This window comes from Perognathus longimembris, chromosome 12 (assembly GCF_023159225.1).
Source record: "Perognathus longimembris pacificus isolate PPM17 chromosome 12, ASM2315922v1, whole genome shotgun sequence".
NCBI lineage: Eukaryota > Metazoa > Chordata > Mammalia > Rodentia > Heteromyidae > Perognathus > Perognathus longimembris.
Window position 1 is genome coordinate 68,219,651 of NC_063172.1, and position 18,292 is coordinate 68,237,942.

The 18,292-nt window shown below is 41.2% G+C and overlaps 1 protein-coding gene across 1 annotated transcript in view; it reads right to left on the minus strand.

Moving 5' to 3' along the window:
- Slco5a1 (solute carrier organic anion transporter family member 5A1) overlaps positions 1–18,292 on the minus strand; it is a 122,722-nt gene that overhangs the window by 15,262 nt on the left and 89,168 nt on the right. The window contains exon 6 of the mRNA XM_048358677.1: positions 4,337–4,535. Within this exon, the coding sequence (XP_048214634.1) occupies positions 4,337–4,535 (199 nt within the window). The remainder of the gene's footprint in view (positions 1–4,336; positions 4,536–18,292) is intronic.

Sequence of the window (18,292 nt, forward strand, 5' to 3'; positions counted from 1 at the left end):
GTCTCCTTCACACATTCACAATGGAGTCCTTAAATTTCAATGGGAGAAACAAATGCAAAGTAGTGTTAAGGTACTATCAAGAAAGCCTTCCAGATTAAGTATGGCAGAACACATCTGTAATCCTAGCCCTCAGGAAGCAGACTAGAAGAGTGCCAGACCCACCAAAAGAAAAAGGAAGGGGAGGGGAGGGGAGGGGAGGGCAAAAGTCAAATAAATTCTGTTATTCACTCATGTCACTCCACAGACAAACCATCACAAGGCTTTGATAATCATTATGTTCCCAAGCTCCTAGTATAAAAATATTTTAAAGCTTAGATATCCTTTAAAAATTGTTCTACCTTACTGGATCTCAATTAGGGCAATTTTGCCCTCCGTGGACATTTAGTAATGTCAAAAGACAGTTTGGTTTGTAATGGGCGGGACTGGGATACCGCCTACTTTCCAGACTTCAGATTGATGTGGTCTAAGCTGGAGGCCGGTGGCTCACACCTGTCATCCTAGCTACTTAGGAGGCTGGGATCTGAGGATCACAGTTCAAAGCCAGACCAGGCAGGAAACTCCGTGAGATTCTAATCTCTAATTAACCACCAAAAAGCCAGAAGTGGAGAGGTAGAGCCTTGAGTGAAAACAAAAGCGCAGGAATAGTGCCCAGGCCCTGAGTTCAAGCCCCAGGACTGGCACATAGGGAGGAGGGAGGAAGGGAAGGACAGAGGGAGGGAGAGGGAGAGGGAGAGGAGGAGGGAGAGGGAGAGGAGGAGGGAGAGAACTTATGTGGCCCAAATATCAGCCTTACTGAGGACTCTTCCTCAGACCAACTACCACAATCTCCCCAAGATGAAATGATGAACAGGAAGGCCAAGGAGGGCAAGTGATTCACCATGAAGCTCACTGGTGCTACGCTCACTGCTGCCACAGAAGAGTGCTCAGAAGGGCTGGAATGCGGCCTAGTGGTAGAGGGCTCGCCTCGCATATATAAAGCCCTGGGTTCGATTCCTCAGCACCACATAGATACAAAAAAGGCCAGAGTAGCGCTGTGGCTCACGTGGCAGAGTGCTAGCCTTGAGCAAAAAGAAGCCAAGGACAGTGCTCAGGCCCTGAGTTCAAGCCCAGGACTGGCAAAAACAAAACAAACAAAAAGAGTGTTCAGAATATGTCACTGTTTTCTTCACCAGCACTTCAAGAACTACAAAGAATGACAGGAAATCACTGAACTGGGATCTGGTTTCAGGCCTACCATGGAGTAGATGCCTGTCTTGGACTCACATCCTTCATCTACCGTTCTCGTGTTCTTTCTTCCAACGAGAGACCGGCAAGGACAGCCAGCGAAGGGTGAATGTGAACACGCGTGCGACACCCTAGGTCGACTAGAGAAACAGCCATCAGTGTACCCCCTTGTCATTTTCATAGTTTAAGCTTGCTTCAGCTTTGAAACTATCAAAATCAAACAAGGGTTTTGCCCTTCTGTATTATTTTCACAAATGTATTTAAACAATGTATGCTTTATTTCAATTATCCTTATAACCAGAGAAAGTTGACATTATCATCAACTTTACATCTGAGGAAACCAAAACACAACAATAGTAGATAAATGTTTTTGTCTAGATAACACAGTTAGGAAACCACAATGTCTATTTTCTAACTTGAAAAGAAAACCATAATGTCAGTAGTCAATACTTATTTTCAAAAATCATAGACAACAGAGTTTGAAGGGAGGGGGCTGGGAATGTGGCCTAGTGGTAAAGTGCTCACCTTGTATACAGGAAGCCCTGGGTTCAATTCCTCAGCACCACATATATAGAAAAAGCCAGAAGTGGCGCTGTGGCTCAAGTGGCAGAGTGCTAGCCTTGAGCAAAAAGAAGCCAGGGACAGTGCTCAGGCCCTGAGTCCAAGGCCCAGGACTGGCAACAAAAACAAAACAAGCATATACAGAGTTTGAAGGGAGAAGGGGGAGACCCTCGGAGGATTCATCCTCCCTAGCTCCATTTTCTCACAAACACGGAATTGGTTGTCCACTACACAAAACCAAATGAGGACTCAAGGAAAAGGATTGGGGAAATTTCAAAAATAAAAAAAAAAAAAGCTATCACCATGGGCTTGGGAAGAGAGCTGACTGGGTGAAGTAAATGGATTGTTCAGCAAAGATGAGGTCCTGCTAAGATTGGAACTCGTAAATTTGTAATGGAGCCAATCAGCACAATTACATAATTTTCCCCAGTCGTGCCACTAGCGTCTAGAAGCCCTTGATTGAGGAGTGGCAGGAGAGGAACGTGCGAAGCAAGGGCTTTGAAAGTCTCAACGCAGGTAAGAGTGAAAATGGTGAGTCGAAAGGTTTGTGTCTATGGGACAAGGCTGGGGGGGGGGGGCGGCGTGCAGAGCAGGGTGCTGGCCTGGAGGAACCCCCATAAACTCTGTGCTTCAACTGGAGCGAAAGAGCAAAGGGAGAGACAGAGGGGAAGACAGTGGGGCACCTGGGGGGAACTGGTTACACACGGGGCCTTCTATCCTCATCTGTGCGCCCCAGATCTAAACCAGAAGAGACCTCACACAGGACAGACACATCAGAAATCTCTCTCTAAAGGAACTGCAAGTGTTGAAAAGCTACGGTTCTGTTCTAGATGCTCACAAATATCTCTGTCATGAATTGAGGAGGAGACGAATCTGAGACATACTAAATGGAGTATTGCCAGCCTCCAAGGCCCAGAATAGATAAATGGCAAAAACGACCCTGAAAAACCAAATGATAAATGGTAAGGAAGGCAGAGAAACCAAGTAAAAACCAAGTTCAGACTCTATGTACAGAAGTCTGAGAATATATTACTCTCTAAAACAACATCAGGAAACAATCAGAATTCAATGAAGAAAAAAAATATCAAAATAAAAGCCAGCTTGGGTTACATAGCTAGTTCAAGGCCTGCCTGGGTTACATACTGAAATCCTGTTTCAAAATGCTTATGTGTATATATAAAGTTTATCATATACCGTTACTAAAAATAAATGTATATTATGTATAAAATTGAAATATATGTAAATAGAAAACAAGGTTCAAGAAAGGATCTCACAGCAAAAGACAAGAATACGTAAAAAGAGGGGCTGGGGATATAGCCTAGTGGCAAGAGTGCCTGCCTCGGATACACGAGGCCCTAGGTTCGATTCCCCAGCACCACATATACAGAAAACGGCCAGAAGCGGCGCTGTGGCTCAAGTAGCAGAGTGCTAGACTTGAGCGGGAAGAAGCCAGGGACAGTGTTCAGGCCCTGAGTCCAAGGCCCAGGACTGGCCAAAAAAAAATAATAATAATACGTAAAAAGTGAAAAGTAGGATCCCTTAGTTTAAGCAGAGGGTAAATCTCAGAGAAGCTGACACTACTAAATAGTGAATAAATAACCTGTGTGCCCTGTCCATCTGTTTTGTCATCTGTAGAAGCAGGACAGCAAAAACACCTACCTAACAGTGTTGCCCCAATGATTCATGAGTTAATACACATAAGGCATTTAAACAAACGCTTGGCATGCAGTACTGCAGTGTAAGGGTAAACTGTGATTCATATTCTCACTTGATGGTACAGAAAGACCTCTAAGTTTTATTGCTAAATAGCAAAGAAGCTCAGAAAAATAACTATAAAATTCTGTGTTGGATATAAAATGAAGACTCTCTCAATATGCATTCGTAGTTTCTTACTCTGAAAGGATTCCCATTAAAAATAAGTCAGGAGAGGGCAGCCACCACCTGTAACCCCTTGCAACTCAGGAGGCTGAGATCTAAGGGTCATAGTTTGAGGCCAGCTCAGCTAGGAAAGTCTGTGAAACTCTCATCTCCAATTAACTATCAGAAAGCCAGAAACGGAACTGTGGCCCAAGAGAGTGCCAGCCAGCCTTTAGCCAATCAAGCCCTAATTTCAAGCCTCAGTACATACACACAAAGAGTAAGTGATTAACTTGCTCATCTTTTGGTTGGAACAAGGAGAAGTAGGTGAATGTAGAAGTTGGGTAAAAGCATGCTTTTCCATGGTGCATTGTATTTTCATTGAATTTGAGGCTTTTATAAGCTGTGTGAACATATCGGTCATTCAAAATGTTATGTTACAAATAAAAGATCTCAATTCTACAAGCACTCCTGTCTCATCTACAGATGAGATCAAAAGCTATAGAAGTTACTGTGAAGCCTGAGACATAAACTGAGGCAAAACAATAGCTTCCTCCCTCCAGAAACAAGGACTCTGCTTTCAGAGCCACAGACACAGCTGAGAGGGAGGATCAGAATCTACTCCAGTATGGACCCAACCCAGGGCTCTCCCCTTCAATCACACAACACAGGAGGGCTCTGCAGAGGTACTTACCCTGTTGTGTAAGGGATATTTATGCCCCCTAGATTAATACTTTCACATCCAACAATAAACAGAGTTGAAAAACACAGCAAAGACACACCACTGCAGATCATTGCAAGTTTTGCTGATTCTCTTGCACCAAGTTTCAGTTTTTTTATAATGTAGCCTCCCAGGACAATACCAACTCCAGCACTGGGGACAATAATGACACCTGGAGAGAAGAGAAGGAAAGGAGTCATTTGAACTAGGATAGACCATTATTTCTACTTTTTAATTATTTTGCTTCTGCTTGCTCATTAGTACTAAAGAACAAAAAATCACTGTAATCAATAAAAATTGAGTGTCTATAATCTTCTGGTATACTATTTTTCAATGCATATGATCAGCTACAGGCTCAAGCCTGTATCTTATACAAATGTTTACAAGGCAATAAAGACAAAAAACCCATTAGAAAAGTGAGCAAGATTTGAATTGTTCCTCACCAATAAATATAGAAAAGACACCCTCTTTATTACTAAGAGGAAAATAAGAGCCCAGTGAAATACCATACACACCATCACATGGGTGAATATTTTAAGGCCTGAGATGCCACATGTTGGCAAAGAGTTGGAAACTCTCAAGATTAGTGTTTTATGTAAACAGTGACATCTACTTCAAAAAACAGAGTGGCATTATCCGATACAGTTGAAGATATACACAGGCACATATAACAGGCCCTTCCACTCCTGGATCTATGCCACACATATCATAAGATATTTGTAGCATTATAAGAACACAAACTGGAAATAATCTAAATGTTTATTATATATAGCACATATCACATATATATCATATATACATACATCACAGAGCACGATTATACATCAATATAAAGGAAGAAACGTAGTCATATATAGCTTTGTGGAGAAATCTAACCAAGACAATTTTCATGCAAGAAAAACACAACAGCCTGGCACCGGTGGCTCAGGTTTATAATCCTAGCTACTCAGGAGGCTAAGATCTGAGGACTGCAGTTTGAAGCCAGCCCAGCTCCAAAGCAGAGCTGTGGCTCAAGTGGTAGAGTGCTAGCCTTGAGCAAAAGAGCTCAGGGACAGCACCTAGGTCCCAATTTCAAGCTCCAGAACAGCACAAATAAAGGAAAGAAAAGAAAGGGCAAGGAAGGGAAGAGAAGGGAAAGGAAAGGAAAGAAGAGGAAAGGAAAAACAACAGAATACACACATGTTTACACTTGTATGAAGTTCCACAACCAATAAAAAAAAAACTAAGTGACAATGAGTAGGGCTGCATATGATTGTAGAGCTGTAAAGAAAATATAGTTATGATGAAAGTGAAGGGGTGGTATCAGGAAAGAGGGGTCTGCCTCCTCTGGTACCGAGTAGACTCCCTTCCGTTATCTGGATAATAGTTACCACTATTATCCTGAATGTGTCCCCTCCATACCCCCCAAGTGATATCTTAAAATCCTAACTCCCAGACATCTTCCAAAGAAAGAAATAGACTTACTACCTGATTCAGGAAATGGTAACCTCTCTGCAAAGCACCTCAACGACAACAATAAAATTACTTTTTCAAAAGTCCTAACCCTCAAATGTGATACTACGAGGAGGTGAAACTTTGAAGGCAATTACTTCATGAGGATGGAGGCTACATGCATGGTATTAGTACCATAATAAAATACACAGCTGAAAGCCGCGGGCTCCCTCACCTTTGCGCTCCATGAGAACACAGCGACAAGGGGTCATCTGTGAGGAAGGAGCCCTCACAAGATACCAATCACCACACCCTGATCTTGAACTCACAGCTGTACAACCATGAGAAATAAATTTCTCTGGCTTATAAGCCACAGCATCTCTGGTAATCTTGCTGTAGCCACCCAAATAAACTGTCTACTTTGTTTATTCTCTATCCCTAAATATTGGTTAATGTGCTTCTGGATAGGTTATAATTCATAGTAAAAATAATAAATAGGGGCTGGGAATATGGCCTAGTGGCAAGAGTACTTGGCTCGGTTCGATTCCCCAGCACCACATATATAGAAAACGGCCAGAAGTGGTGCTGTGGCTCAAGTGGCAGAGTGCTAGCCTTGAGCAAAAAAGAAGCCAGGGACAGTGCTCAGGCCCTGAGTCCAAGCCCCAGGACTGGCAATAAATAAATAAATAAATAAGCAAACAAATAAATAAATAAATAAAAAGAAATGCCTGGTCTAAGATTGTTAAGTGCTTGAGAAAGAGTGTAATAGATAACTATAACACAATAAAATACTTATAAGAAGTGCAGAGAGGATACATGGAAAATGGCACTTGAGTCTTTCCTGGAAGAAATCAGGAAGGGCTTCTCACAGTGGCACTATTTAAGCTGACACAGAAAGGACAGAATGGACCAATGGACCAGCACAGATAGAGCATTCTGTATTAAGAGAAATACGGCAGAGAGGCAGGAAGTCATAGAGTTGAGAATTCATAGTAGTCCAAAATATTGGGACCATGGAATGCCCAATGCTGGAAGGTGGTAGGACTGAGAAAGAGAGGTAAGAAGGGAGGAGACTGAGATACTAGAAAGAAAAAAAAACAGTTTAGGTTGTATCTTTTTTTTTTTTTTTTTGGTCTGAGACCAGGACTTGAACTCGGTGACTGATGCTTTATGCTCATTGGCAAGCCGTCTCCCACTTAAACCACACTTCAAATCCTTCAGGTTGCATCTCTAGGCGGCAATGAGAAGCCAATGCAGAATTCTGAGCTGGATCAGAACTCTGGATGAGAATTATACACTATGAAGACCATTCCTGAAGTGAGATGTAAGATGGGGTGAAAATATGAGGCAGGGACGTGATCAGGAGGGTTACTGCAAAGGTGCTGGTGAGTTATAGTATAGCAAATGAATAAATAGACAAGGAGGCAAGGGAGAGAAGGCTAGTACATGACATCCAGGCAGGGTAAGGATCCAGTGAAGACAGACCTGTAAGGAGAAGCACAACGATCTCTATTATATAGACATGTCAAAGGTGAAGAGCTACAGAAAAACAAGAACAGAGCTGTCTCACTGTTGACCTGTAGGCTCCAAGACCCAGAAAGACCTGGGCTGGGAAATGGATAGCCTGGAGCTGAATTCATGGCAGAGATGGGATGTTCCAGAACCAAAGCCATTGGAAGAGGACCAGTCTTAGTGGGGTATCATAAAAGTTGAACCCACAATGGAAATGGAAAATAAGAAGTTAAAGAATGAAAAACAAAGCTGAGGAAGAGAATGTCAAAAGAGATAGAAAAGCTGGGCAGGATTCAGAAAGTCATTATGTAACCATGCGTGGACTTCCTAAGGCAGATAATTAGGCTGAACATCTTCACTCTATCACAACCTATCATAGACAACGAAGATCACAAGCACTCTCTATGTAGAAATGGCTTGTGGCTTTTAGTACGTGATAGAAACTACTTTAGGTCATTATAACTGTGCCATACAAAACAAAACAGAAGCTGGGTGCCACTGGCTCACACCTGTAATCCTAGCTACTCAGGATCTGAGCATCGCAGTTCAAAGCCAGCCTGGGCAGGAAAGTCTATAAGACTCTTATCTCCAATTAATCACTAGAAAACCAGAAGTAGGGCAGTGGCTCAAGACGTAGAGCATTAGCCTTGAGCACCTAGGCCCTGAGTTCAAGACTCAATGACTTACCAAAAAAGAAAAAAAAAAGAAAGAAAACCAAAGAGAGAATTTTAAAGAGAAAATGGCAATGATGCCAAATGCTTCAGAGAACTCCAAGAAGAAAGTCTTCCTGGCAACAGCAATGTTAAGAGTGTTGCTGTAAAGGAAGAGTCCCAACTGCAATGAATTGAGTAAGAGTATTTAAAGTACTCTCCCTAGAACTTTGCTGTAAAAAGAAGGCCTAGAATTAGAGTGAACCCAAAGGAAAATCACAGTTTGGAAGAGCTCTGTCTAGTTACTAAGATAGCATAGTTTAAGCATATTTATGTAGTGGGAAATATAGACTAAAATGTAATGAGAAATGGAATCTAGAGGGGAAAGACAGCGGATAACAGTGAAGTCAGATCACACGCAACCACCGAGGGCCAACTCGGGACGTGGAGAGATTTGTTGACAAGTGAGCAGGGGTACGATGTGGCTCTTGAAAAGTTAGCTTTCCTATTTGGTTGTGTTTCCACTATTTTGGAAACATAATATATATTGCCATTGGACACTTGAAAAGCACAGAAAAGTATGAGAGAACAAAAATCTGCTACTTGTACTCTGGCATATTTCCTTGTAGATTTTTTTTTTTAATCTTTAGAAAACTGATCATATGATATGGAACCTTTTTGCTGTTGTTGATTTCAGGGAAAGAAGATTTATCAGTGCACTTTCATGTCAGGGAAGAAAGAGAGTAAACATTTCGGATCCTCTTTTGGGTACTAGAATGAGCTACTATTTAAACAGAGGGCGAATGGAGCAGCAGAAGGGATATGCATAATTAAGCAGTCTCTGGCAGAGGCACGGTCACAGGTCCAACAGACAAGATTAGGGCCTTGTGGTGATGATGTCACAAGATGTTTATCCATCAAACTTGTTGTTCCAGAAATCCAAGGTGAATGCAGGACACAATGGCTGAGCAAAGAAGATATGCAAAATTGAAGGAGAGATGCCAATTTTTTTTTATCCTGCTTTCAGTCACCATTTGGACACTTGTAGGTTCAAGTAAGTCAATGCTTTTAAGCAAAAGCAGTTTCTAAGTACCTGTAATAATTTTCCCCCATGACTAAACTCTTCTTTTTCTCGTTTTCATTTTCTGAACTTCAAAAGTTTATACAAAGGGGTTAGAATTTAACATGTCCATCTAAGTGTTCAGTGCTTCTTGACCAGTCACCCCTTCCACTGGACATCAATGTGACTAGAGAAGCAAAGCTGTGCTTTAGAACAAAAGTGGTCCTTTAGTAAAATTCCTACTGCCACTGAACTCACATGTGGCACACTGTGCTAGAGCCTCAGTATAACAAGATTAACAGCAACAACATACTAATAATCCTACACTCAGAACTGAGTCCTAATTTTAAGAATAGGATCATTTATTTGATTTTGCATCCTAATTAGTATTAGGCCCCTGATAAACGGATGAAAGTGACACTACATCAAACATAGTGAATGTTATTGTGAGTCATTAACGTTTTTTTCCTGGTGTCCCTCGACACCTAAATTTTCACATTCTCAAAACCGAAAGGTCTGGCCACCCATTCGTAGTCATCTGTAAGCCAGATTTTCAGTGTTATGGAGACCTTAAGGTGTCCTATGATATGCCAACAAGCTTCAGTGCTTGGAAAGACCAGGTAGGACAGGAGATCCTTGCTGCTCTCGCACCTCTCTCCTTCTCTTCCTCTCTCTCCCACTCCTTCATCTCTCTAGCACCCTCTCCCCCAACCCAGTAAGCTAGCTATAGTGTAGAGTTAGCTTGTGTAAGATAACAGAATCCGCTTCTCCACCCACTCTGTTACCCACTCCCTACTCAAGGTCTTCTCTGTGTGAGGGAAATGTCTGAACTTCACGTCATCCCTCTGTCTGATTGCCCTCCTTCTCTCCGTCTCTAAATTTCTGAAGGCCAGCATTGAATCCCACAGCCCTGGCTTCACAGAGCCTCTGTACTGACCCAGTCATTCCCCAGCCCAAAATGCACATCACTGGACAAGAGAGAGAACGTTTCTAGGACTTGGACCCTCGTCTCTGTAACACATAGATAGTAACAGTAGGGACCTCACAGGATAATTAGAATTAAATGAATTAAGACCTATGAAAGGCTCAAAATAGTGGCTACTTACAGGACACACTCAATAAACACTGGCAATCATCATTATAACGAGTATAAATATCATGATTATCTATCTAGTATTAATGAGTTTAATATTTGCACATATTAATTCAACATGTCAAAATTATAATGAGGCAACTTGAATATGCCATTTAATATTGAGGATTGAATTTTAATATTATCTATTTCTTTTTTTTTTTTCTTTTTTGGCCAGTCCTGGGCCTTGGACTCAGGGCCTGAGAACCTTTCCCTGGCTTCTTCCCGCTCAAGGCTAGCACTCTGCCACCCGAGCCACAGCGCCCCTTCTGGCCGTGTTCCATATATGTGGTGCTGGGGAATCGAACCCAGAGCTTCATGTGTAGGAGGCAAGCACTCTTGCCACTAGGCCATATTCCCAGCCCTCTTATCTATTTCTGATCCAACATAAACTGCTATGTGTTCTTAAGTGTAATAGTGTCAAAAATATTGCATATATATCTGAATCTAAAGAATCCCCCTCAGCATTCCACTTTGTTCATAAACCATCTGAGAATACCCTGTTACCTTCCCATTGGAAATCCTTCATCTGTTTATTTGTCTAACGATATCAACATCTTAATCGTCTTGCTTCCTTTATTCTGCATCAAGCACTGTTATCTCATAGCAGACTTTGAAGCTGTTGATTCTGGGTCACAATCATTTGACCTTATTAAGTGAGGACTGTATGGAATCAAAGCATCATTAGAAAAAATGAATGACAGCCAGTTAATTTCCTACTAGGTAAGCTTCCCGATGCAATTTTCCTCTTCCAATTTTTATCTCTATATAGATATTATTTATATAGTAAACAAGCACCTAAAACACCCCTAAGCTTAAGGCACTTCTGGGAGCCCAAGAAACCTTAAACTGAAGGAAAGGAGGACAAAATGAAGCCACATCATCATTGTCAAGGATGCTGCAGGCTCTGGGGACTTGGGGCGGTGGTCGCTGTTGTTTTTCTGGTACCCAGGACTATCCATCCTGTCATCATGCTCGCCACTTGCCGATCGTCTTTGCTTCCCAATTCCATCAGTTCCCTGAATCCTGCGGGACTGTGTGTTCACTATTTCCCGGTCTGTCTAGCACACACCATTGCTCACCCAACATATGGATAAATGACCAGACTTCATGACTTAGAATTTATTATACAAAATATTTAAGTGGTCATTTATTCATTTCAGTTTGCAACTATTTCCTGAACTAAGAAATCTGGCATTGTTCAAAGAGAAAATTTAGGATCTAATTTGAGCTAAAACTCAGTTTAAAAGTGATAAGTACTCAACACATAGATAGATGGAGGGGGGAAACCCCAGCCTCACTTTTGCTAAAATTCTGAATTGAACATTACTAGCAAAGGGTTACCCTGGTGAGCCACCACACATCAGACAATGAGTTCTATCCTCTGACAGCTCTTCTACTGGGAAAACATAGTGGTACACAACGTGCCACTCAGGAAAACAAAGCGAATAAAACAGGCTCTTACGTCTAGACTCACTGCCCTGTTTAGGTTTTCTACAGGGCAAGTTCATAGTACAACTGAAGATAAATAACTTGCAAACATCACTGTGAATAAATAAGAAACAACACTGTACACCAGTGGCTCATGCCTGTAATCCTAGCTACTCAGGAGGCAGAGATCTGAGGATCGTGGTTCAAAGCCAGCCTGGGCAGGAAAGTCTGTGAGACTCTCATCTCCAATACTCAGAAAAAGCCAGGAGTAGCTCTGTGACTTCAAGTGGTGGAGCACTAGCCTTGAGCACAGAGAGGTTCTGGGACAGCGCCCAGGCCCTGCGTTCAAGCCCCAGAACAGGCAGAGAAAGAAAGAAGAAGAAATATGATTGTAAGCCATTGTAATTGTGAATTTCTGTTTCTACTACTCAAGAGAGCTGAGCACAGGGATGAGAAGAGAAAGAAAGGTGAGTACCTGGAAAATAATGAAGAATTCATTTGCTCATTCACTCGCTCATTCTCCCCTCTTCTGCTTTTCCTCAGGCTTGAACTCAAGGCCAAGAGGCTCTTCCTCTTGAGCCAGAGCTTCAATTTGGCTCTTTGGTGGTTAACTGGTGATAAGAACCTCATGGGCTTTTCTGCCTGTGCTGGTTTCAAGCCTCAATCCTCAGATCTCAGCCTCTTAGGTAACTAAAATTACAGCCATGAGCATCCAGCATGCGGCTTAAATTCATACTTTTTTTTTTAAGTGATGTGTGTTTTAAGACAGAATAAACTGCCTTTAAATCTACCATGTGTCAGGACACAACTTGAAGCTGGGCATCAGGGAGGCAGCGTGGAGGGGCTGAGGTGAATTACTCAGGGTACAAACACACCAGTCCTCAGGGCAGCACCAGAGGCCCGGGGCAGGGCTTACAGGAACTCTTTTAGGAATTCTCCTGAGCTGGCAGAGTAACTAGCCTGACCCTGGCTTGCTGCAGACAGGCTGTCTCAAGGTTTCCCTTCCAAGGCTTCAGTCAAAAGAGACAGTGCGAGAAGCAGACCTCGGGCCTCCGCCTCCATTGGGTTTGCTGTGTCAGTCGTAGTGTGACTCAGATCGGACCACTGACAGATAACCCATACATAGTGAAGGCTCTTGGTTTCCTGCACAGTCTTGCAGAGATTATGAATATGAGGCTTTCAAAGAAATGACACATTTCTAAAAAGCTTAGCCTCAGTTCCTTCCGCATGAGGATATCTCCAGGAAGCCCGTATTTCACTTCTAGGCCCAATGGACTTCATTTACCCATAATACCATCTCTAGCTTTGTGCCAGCACAGAGAGACACTGTGACGTAGGAAAGAAATATGAGAAGCCCAATCTTGTGGATTCAAAGTCTGGGGAGCCCAGAAGGAAAGGTAATAAAAAGGAGCATTCAACAGAGAAAACAACCACGCTTTTCATCTCAGGTTTCTGCCCAGCTCAAGCTGCAATAATGCATAAAGGCCAACGCCAAGCTGTGTCATGAAATGACTCCAAAATCAAATCAAATTAATATTTCATCTGTATGACTTACAAGGCCTGGAAGAGTTTTCTGCATCCAAGCAATAAAACCACAGAGGGCCAAAACAACTCGAAATGACAAAACGCAAAGATCAGAATGTTTCCTTCCATTTTTTTTCCTCCAGCTCTGTGTAAGATGAAATGCTTTAAGTGAATTTCTGCAAAGGTGGGAGGAGGGCAGGAAGGGCCTTTGACAGAGAAAGTTCCACAGGAGAACAGTACCACCTTGTTAACGTCTTCCGTTGTCTAAGCCACAGAGGAAGAAGACCTTGGCATTAAGTTACGGTACTTAGGACTGAGTTTCCATTCACGGAGACAAAGCCTACAGAGGGGGGCCTGTGCCAATGGCATGGCCCTCTCGGGGGCCCCTTGGGCAGAATTCATTTGCTGTCAGCAGTTTTTAACTTCTCCATTATGGTCATTACGGTCCAAACCCTTACAGCACTCACAGTTCCTTATCAAGAAGGTTGATGGTAAGGAGTAGGAGAAACACTTGGGCTCCTTGGCGCAGGATGGAACTTCCTTAACAAAGACCCAGAAAGGCTACAAATCATAGAAAGGTTGGACAAATGGGACTGCATCAAACTGCAGAGCTTCTGCACGGCAAAGGACATAGCTCACAAGATAAACAGAAAGCCCACAGACTGGGAGAAGATCTTTACCAGCCATTCAATGGACAAAGGCCTCATCTCTAAAATATATGCAGAACTAAAAAAATTACCTTCCTCCAAAACAAAACCGCAAAGAACCAATAACCCACTCATCAAGTGGGCTAAAGACTTACAAAGAGACTTCTCTGATGAGGAAATGAGAATGGCCAAGAGACACATGAAAAAGTGCTCTACATCACTGGCCATAAAAGAAATGCAAATCAAAACAACATTGAGATTCCATCTCACCCCAGTAAGAATGTCATATGTCAAGAAAACTAACAATAACAATTGTTGGAGGGGATGTGGCCAAAAGGGAACCCTACTTCATTGTTGGTGGGAATGTAACCTGGTTCAGCCACTCTGGAAAGCAGTATGGAGATTCCTCAGAAGGCTAAATATAGAACTCCCCTATGACCCAGCAGCCCCACTTTTGGGTATCTATCCAAAAGACCACAAACAAAATCACAGTAATGCCACCAGCACAACAATGTTCATCGCAGCCCAATTTGTCATAGCGAGAATCTGGAACCAGCCCAGATGCCCCTCCGTAGACGAATGGATCAGGAAAATGTGGTACATATACACAATGGGATTTTATGCCTCTATCAGAAAGAATGGCATTGCCTCATTTGTAAGGAAATGGAAGGACTTGGAAAAAATTATACTAAGTGAAGTGAGCCAGACCCAAAGAAACTTGGACTCTATGGTCTCCCTTATTGGGAATAATTAGTACAGGTTTAGGCTAGTCATAGCAGAGCATCACAAGGCCCAATAGCTATACCCTTATGAACACATAAGATGATGCTAAGTGAAATGAACTCCATGTTATGGAAATGATTGTTATATCACAGTTGTAACAACTTTCAACACCCCATGTGTATCTGTAGCTTCTACTATTGATGATGTTCTTGTATCACCTTCTTGTGATTGTATCTACACTATCTCTGTAATCTTATCAGAGTATATTGGAAACTGTGTATACTGGTATTAGAACTAGGAAATTGAAAGGGAATACCAAAATTGAGAGACACAGGGTAAAAAAAGGAACAACTACAAAAGCAATACTTGCAAAACTGTTTGGTGAAAGTGAACTGAACACCTCAGGGGGGGAAAGGGTAAGGGGGAGGGGGGAGGGGGGTATGAGGGACAAGGTAACAAACAGTACAAGAAATGTATCCAATGCCTAACGTATGAAACAGTAACTCTCTGTACATCAATTTTATAATAAAAAAAGAAAGTAAATAAAAAAATTAAAAAAGTAACAACAAAAAAAAAAAAAAGAAGAAGAAGGTTGATGGTGACCAGGCCTACTTGTCGCTGAACTGCAAAACCCCACAAAGCCCTGCCTTCCCCAGGGAGAAGCAAGCAGATTTTCAAAACTCTATCTGAAATTAAAAAACTGACACAAGGGGCTGGGAATGTGGCTTAGCGGTAGAGTGCTTGCCTAGCATGCAGGAAGCCCCGGGTTCAATTCCTCAGCACAGAAAGGCGGGGGGGGGGGGGGGGAAATAGCTGGAAGTGGTTCTGTGGCTCAAAGTGGTAGAGTGCTAGCCTTGAGCAGAAGCTCAGGGACAGTGCCCAGGCCCTGAGTCCAAGCCCCAGGACTGGCACAAAAAATAAAATTGAGTTAAATTCTGCACATCTAAAGTATACTCACTAGAGTGGCCATGTCACAAAGCCAGGGAGACATCTTGCTCTTTAGAGGCCATACTAGTTCTGCCAGGTGAAAAAGGAGATCCCAAAGAGTCATTTCATACAACTGTCAAAATTGCTCATTGGAAATTAGTGTGTTTATTTCTCTTTTCTTTAAGTGACAACTTCACTGAACTTTAATTCGCATGCTATACTGAACTGTATACTTAAGTATGCAGTTCCACATTTTGGGGGACTTGAATCCAGGGTCTTACACATACTAAGCAAGCATTCCACCACTGAGCCATAGCTTCCACCCAATATTTTTTAATATAGTCACAGAGATGTGGAACATCACCGGAGCATTTTATCACCCCTAAAAGAAATCAAGTGTCCATTAGCCGCATACCCATTTTCTATCTACCTCCTCTTACCCTGTCCTAGCCCTAGACAATCACTAATTGTCTGTCTCCATCAGTTCGTCTATTTTAATCCAATTAAGTAGTACAATACATGGATCTGACACCTGTGACTTAACATGTTCTCCAGGTTCATCCAGGTGAAAGAATGTGTCTGTTCTTCATGACTCTTTATGGTCAAACATTCCATTTTGTTTACATATCACATTTATTTATCCATCTATCAGTGGCAGGACTTTCAGATTGTTTCCACTTCAGGGCCACTTTGAATAATGCTTTTGTGAGCATTCATATACCAGCTTTGTTTTTTGAATAGCTTGGATACATACATATACACACACACGAATGGAATTTTGAAGAAATGTTGGGCTGTTTTTCTAAACGGTTGCATTATTTCACGTTCACCCACACTTGTTATTATGCCAGGAAATAGTTGATTATAGTCATTGGCAAGGGTGCAAGGTAGACTCAGTTTTGATTTTCACAACTAGTAGATCAGGCACCTCTGTGTGCTTGCTATTGGCCATTTGTATATCTTCTTTGGAGAAATTTCTATTCAAAGCCTTTTCCCAGTTCTTAAAATTGACGTATATGTCTTTTTATTATTCATTCGTAAAATTTTTATGTAAAATTTTAATGTTGCAGATATACCTGCCTTAGAAGATAGATGATATACAAATATTTTTCATATGCTACTAGTTATCATTTACTTTCTTGATGGTGTCCTTTGATGAACAGAAGTTTTTAATATTGATACTTATGCCTGTTTTAAGCTAGTACCATATTATCTTGATTAATGCTTTTTTAGTAAGTTTCAAAATCAGTAGATATGAATTCACTAATCTTGTTCTTTGTCATTTTCTTTCTTTTTTTTTTTAAAGCAAAACTAGGTTCCTTACAGTTCCATATAAATTTTAGAAATGGACTGCCAATTTCTAAAAAGAAGCTTTCTGGATTTTGATGGAGATTGTTTTGAACTACAGATCAATTTGAGGAGCATTGACATTTTATCAACATTAACTCTCCCAATCCATAAACATCAAATGTTTTTGTATTTAGTTTTATAATACAGTGCATGCGTGTGTGTGTGTGTGTGCGTGTGCGTGTGCGTGTGCGTGTGCGTGTGTGTGTGTGTGTGTGTGTGTCCTGGTTCTTGGACTTGAGCCCAGGGCCTGGGCACTGTCCCAGAGGATTTTTTTTGTTTTGCTCAAGATTAGCACTTTACCACTTGAGCCACAGCTCCACTTCAGGCTTTTTTGGTGGTTAGTTCAAGATAAAAGTCTTGTATACTTTCCTGCCCAGGCTGGCTCCAAACTGTGATCCTCAGATCTTAGTCTCCTGAGTAGCTAGGATTATAGTACGAGTCACCAATCTCTGTGTAGTTATACAATTTTTAATATTTATTTTTCTAATTGACAAAATTACATAATATACAATATATTGTTTTGGAATATGCATATACTTTTCAATGGCTACATCAAACTAACATGCATTAATAAATGTATTTTTCTTTTTTGTGGCAGGAACACCAAATCAACTCTTAGCAATTTTCTCAAATATGATTGTACACCATGTTGTTCAATAACTCTCTCAAGTTATTACTGCTCACTGAAACCTTGTTTTCTCTGACAAGCATCTTCTTAACATTTTAAGTAATTTTTAAAGTTCTTAGAATATGTTTTACATTTCTTTTATTTCCTTCAAGTATTACTCCTAAGCATTTCATTCTTTTTATGCTAGTGCTAATCGAAATGTTTCCCTAATTTCATTTTTCGATTGTTCATTGATTGTACTAGAAATGCAATTAATTTTGTACATTTGTCTTATATCTTGTAACCCTGATAAACCATTTATTAGCTTTGTTCATTTTTATAACGGATTCCTTAGGAGTTTCTCTAAAGCATACCATGGAATCCGTGAACAGAATTAGTTCTTCCTTCCTCACATGGTTGTCTTTTACTTTATTTTCTTGCAAATTAGATTCAAGAAATTCCATAATTTGTCTGGAATCTCCAGTATGATGGTGACAGAAGTACCAATACAGATTAAATTGCCTTTTCCTTGATCTTAAGAAGAAATCATCTAATCTTTTACCATCAGGTATAATGTTAGCTAGACTTTGTTTTAAGAGACACCCTTTAACACGTACTGTTTATAATCCTCAATCATCTCAATTCTAGGTAACCTAAATTAATTTTTGTGTTGTGTGCAAATATATTGTTAAGTGTAACTTTACAAAAACATATTGTAAAGATACACATTTTGTTTAAAAGGGAACCTTTGTTAAATACCAACTATGTGTCAGGATCTGCTCTCAACTGTAGAGAAACATAGTAAAGAAAACTGACAAAAATTCTTGTCCACAGAGAGTGTGCAATCTCATGTGGAAATATAGACTAAGCAAATTATACTCAATGGTAGGAGGTGAAAAGTGTTACTGAGAAAAATGACCAGCAAAGTAAGAGAA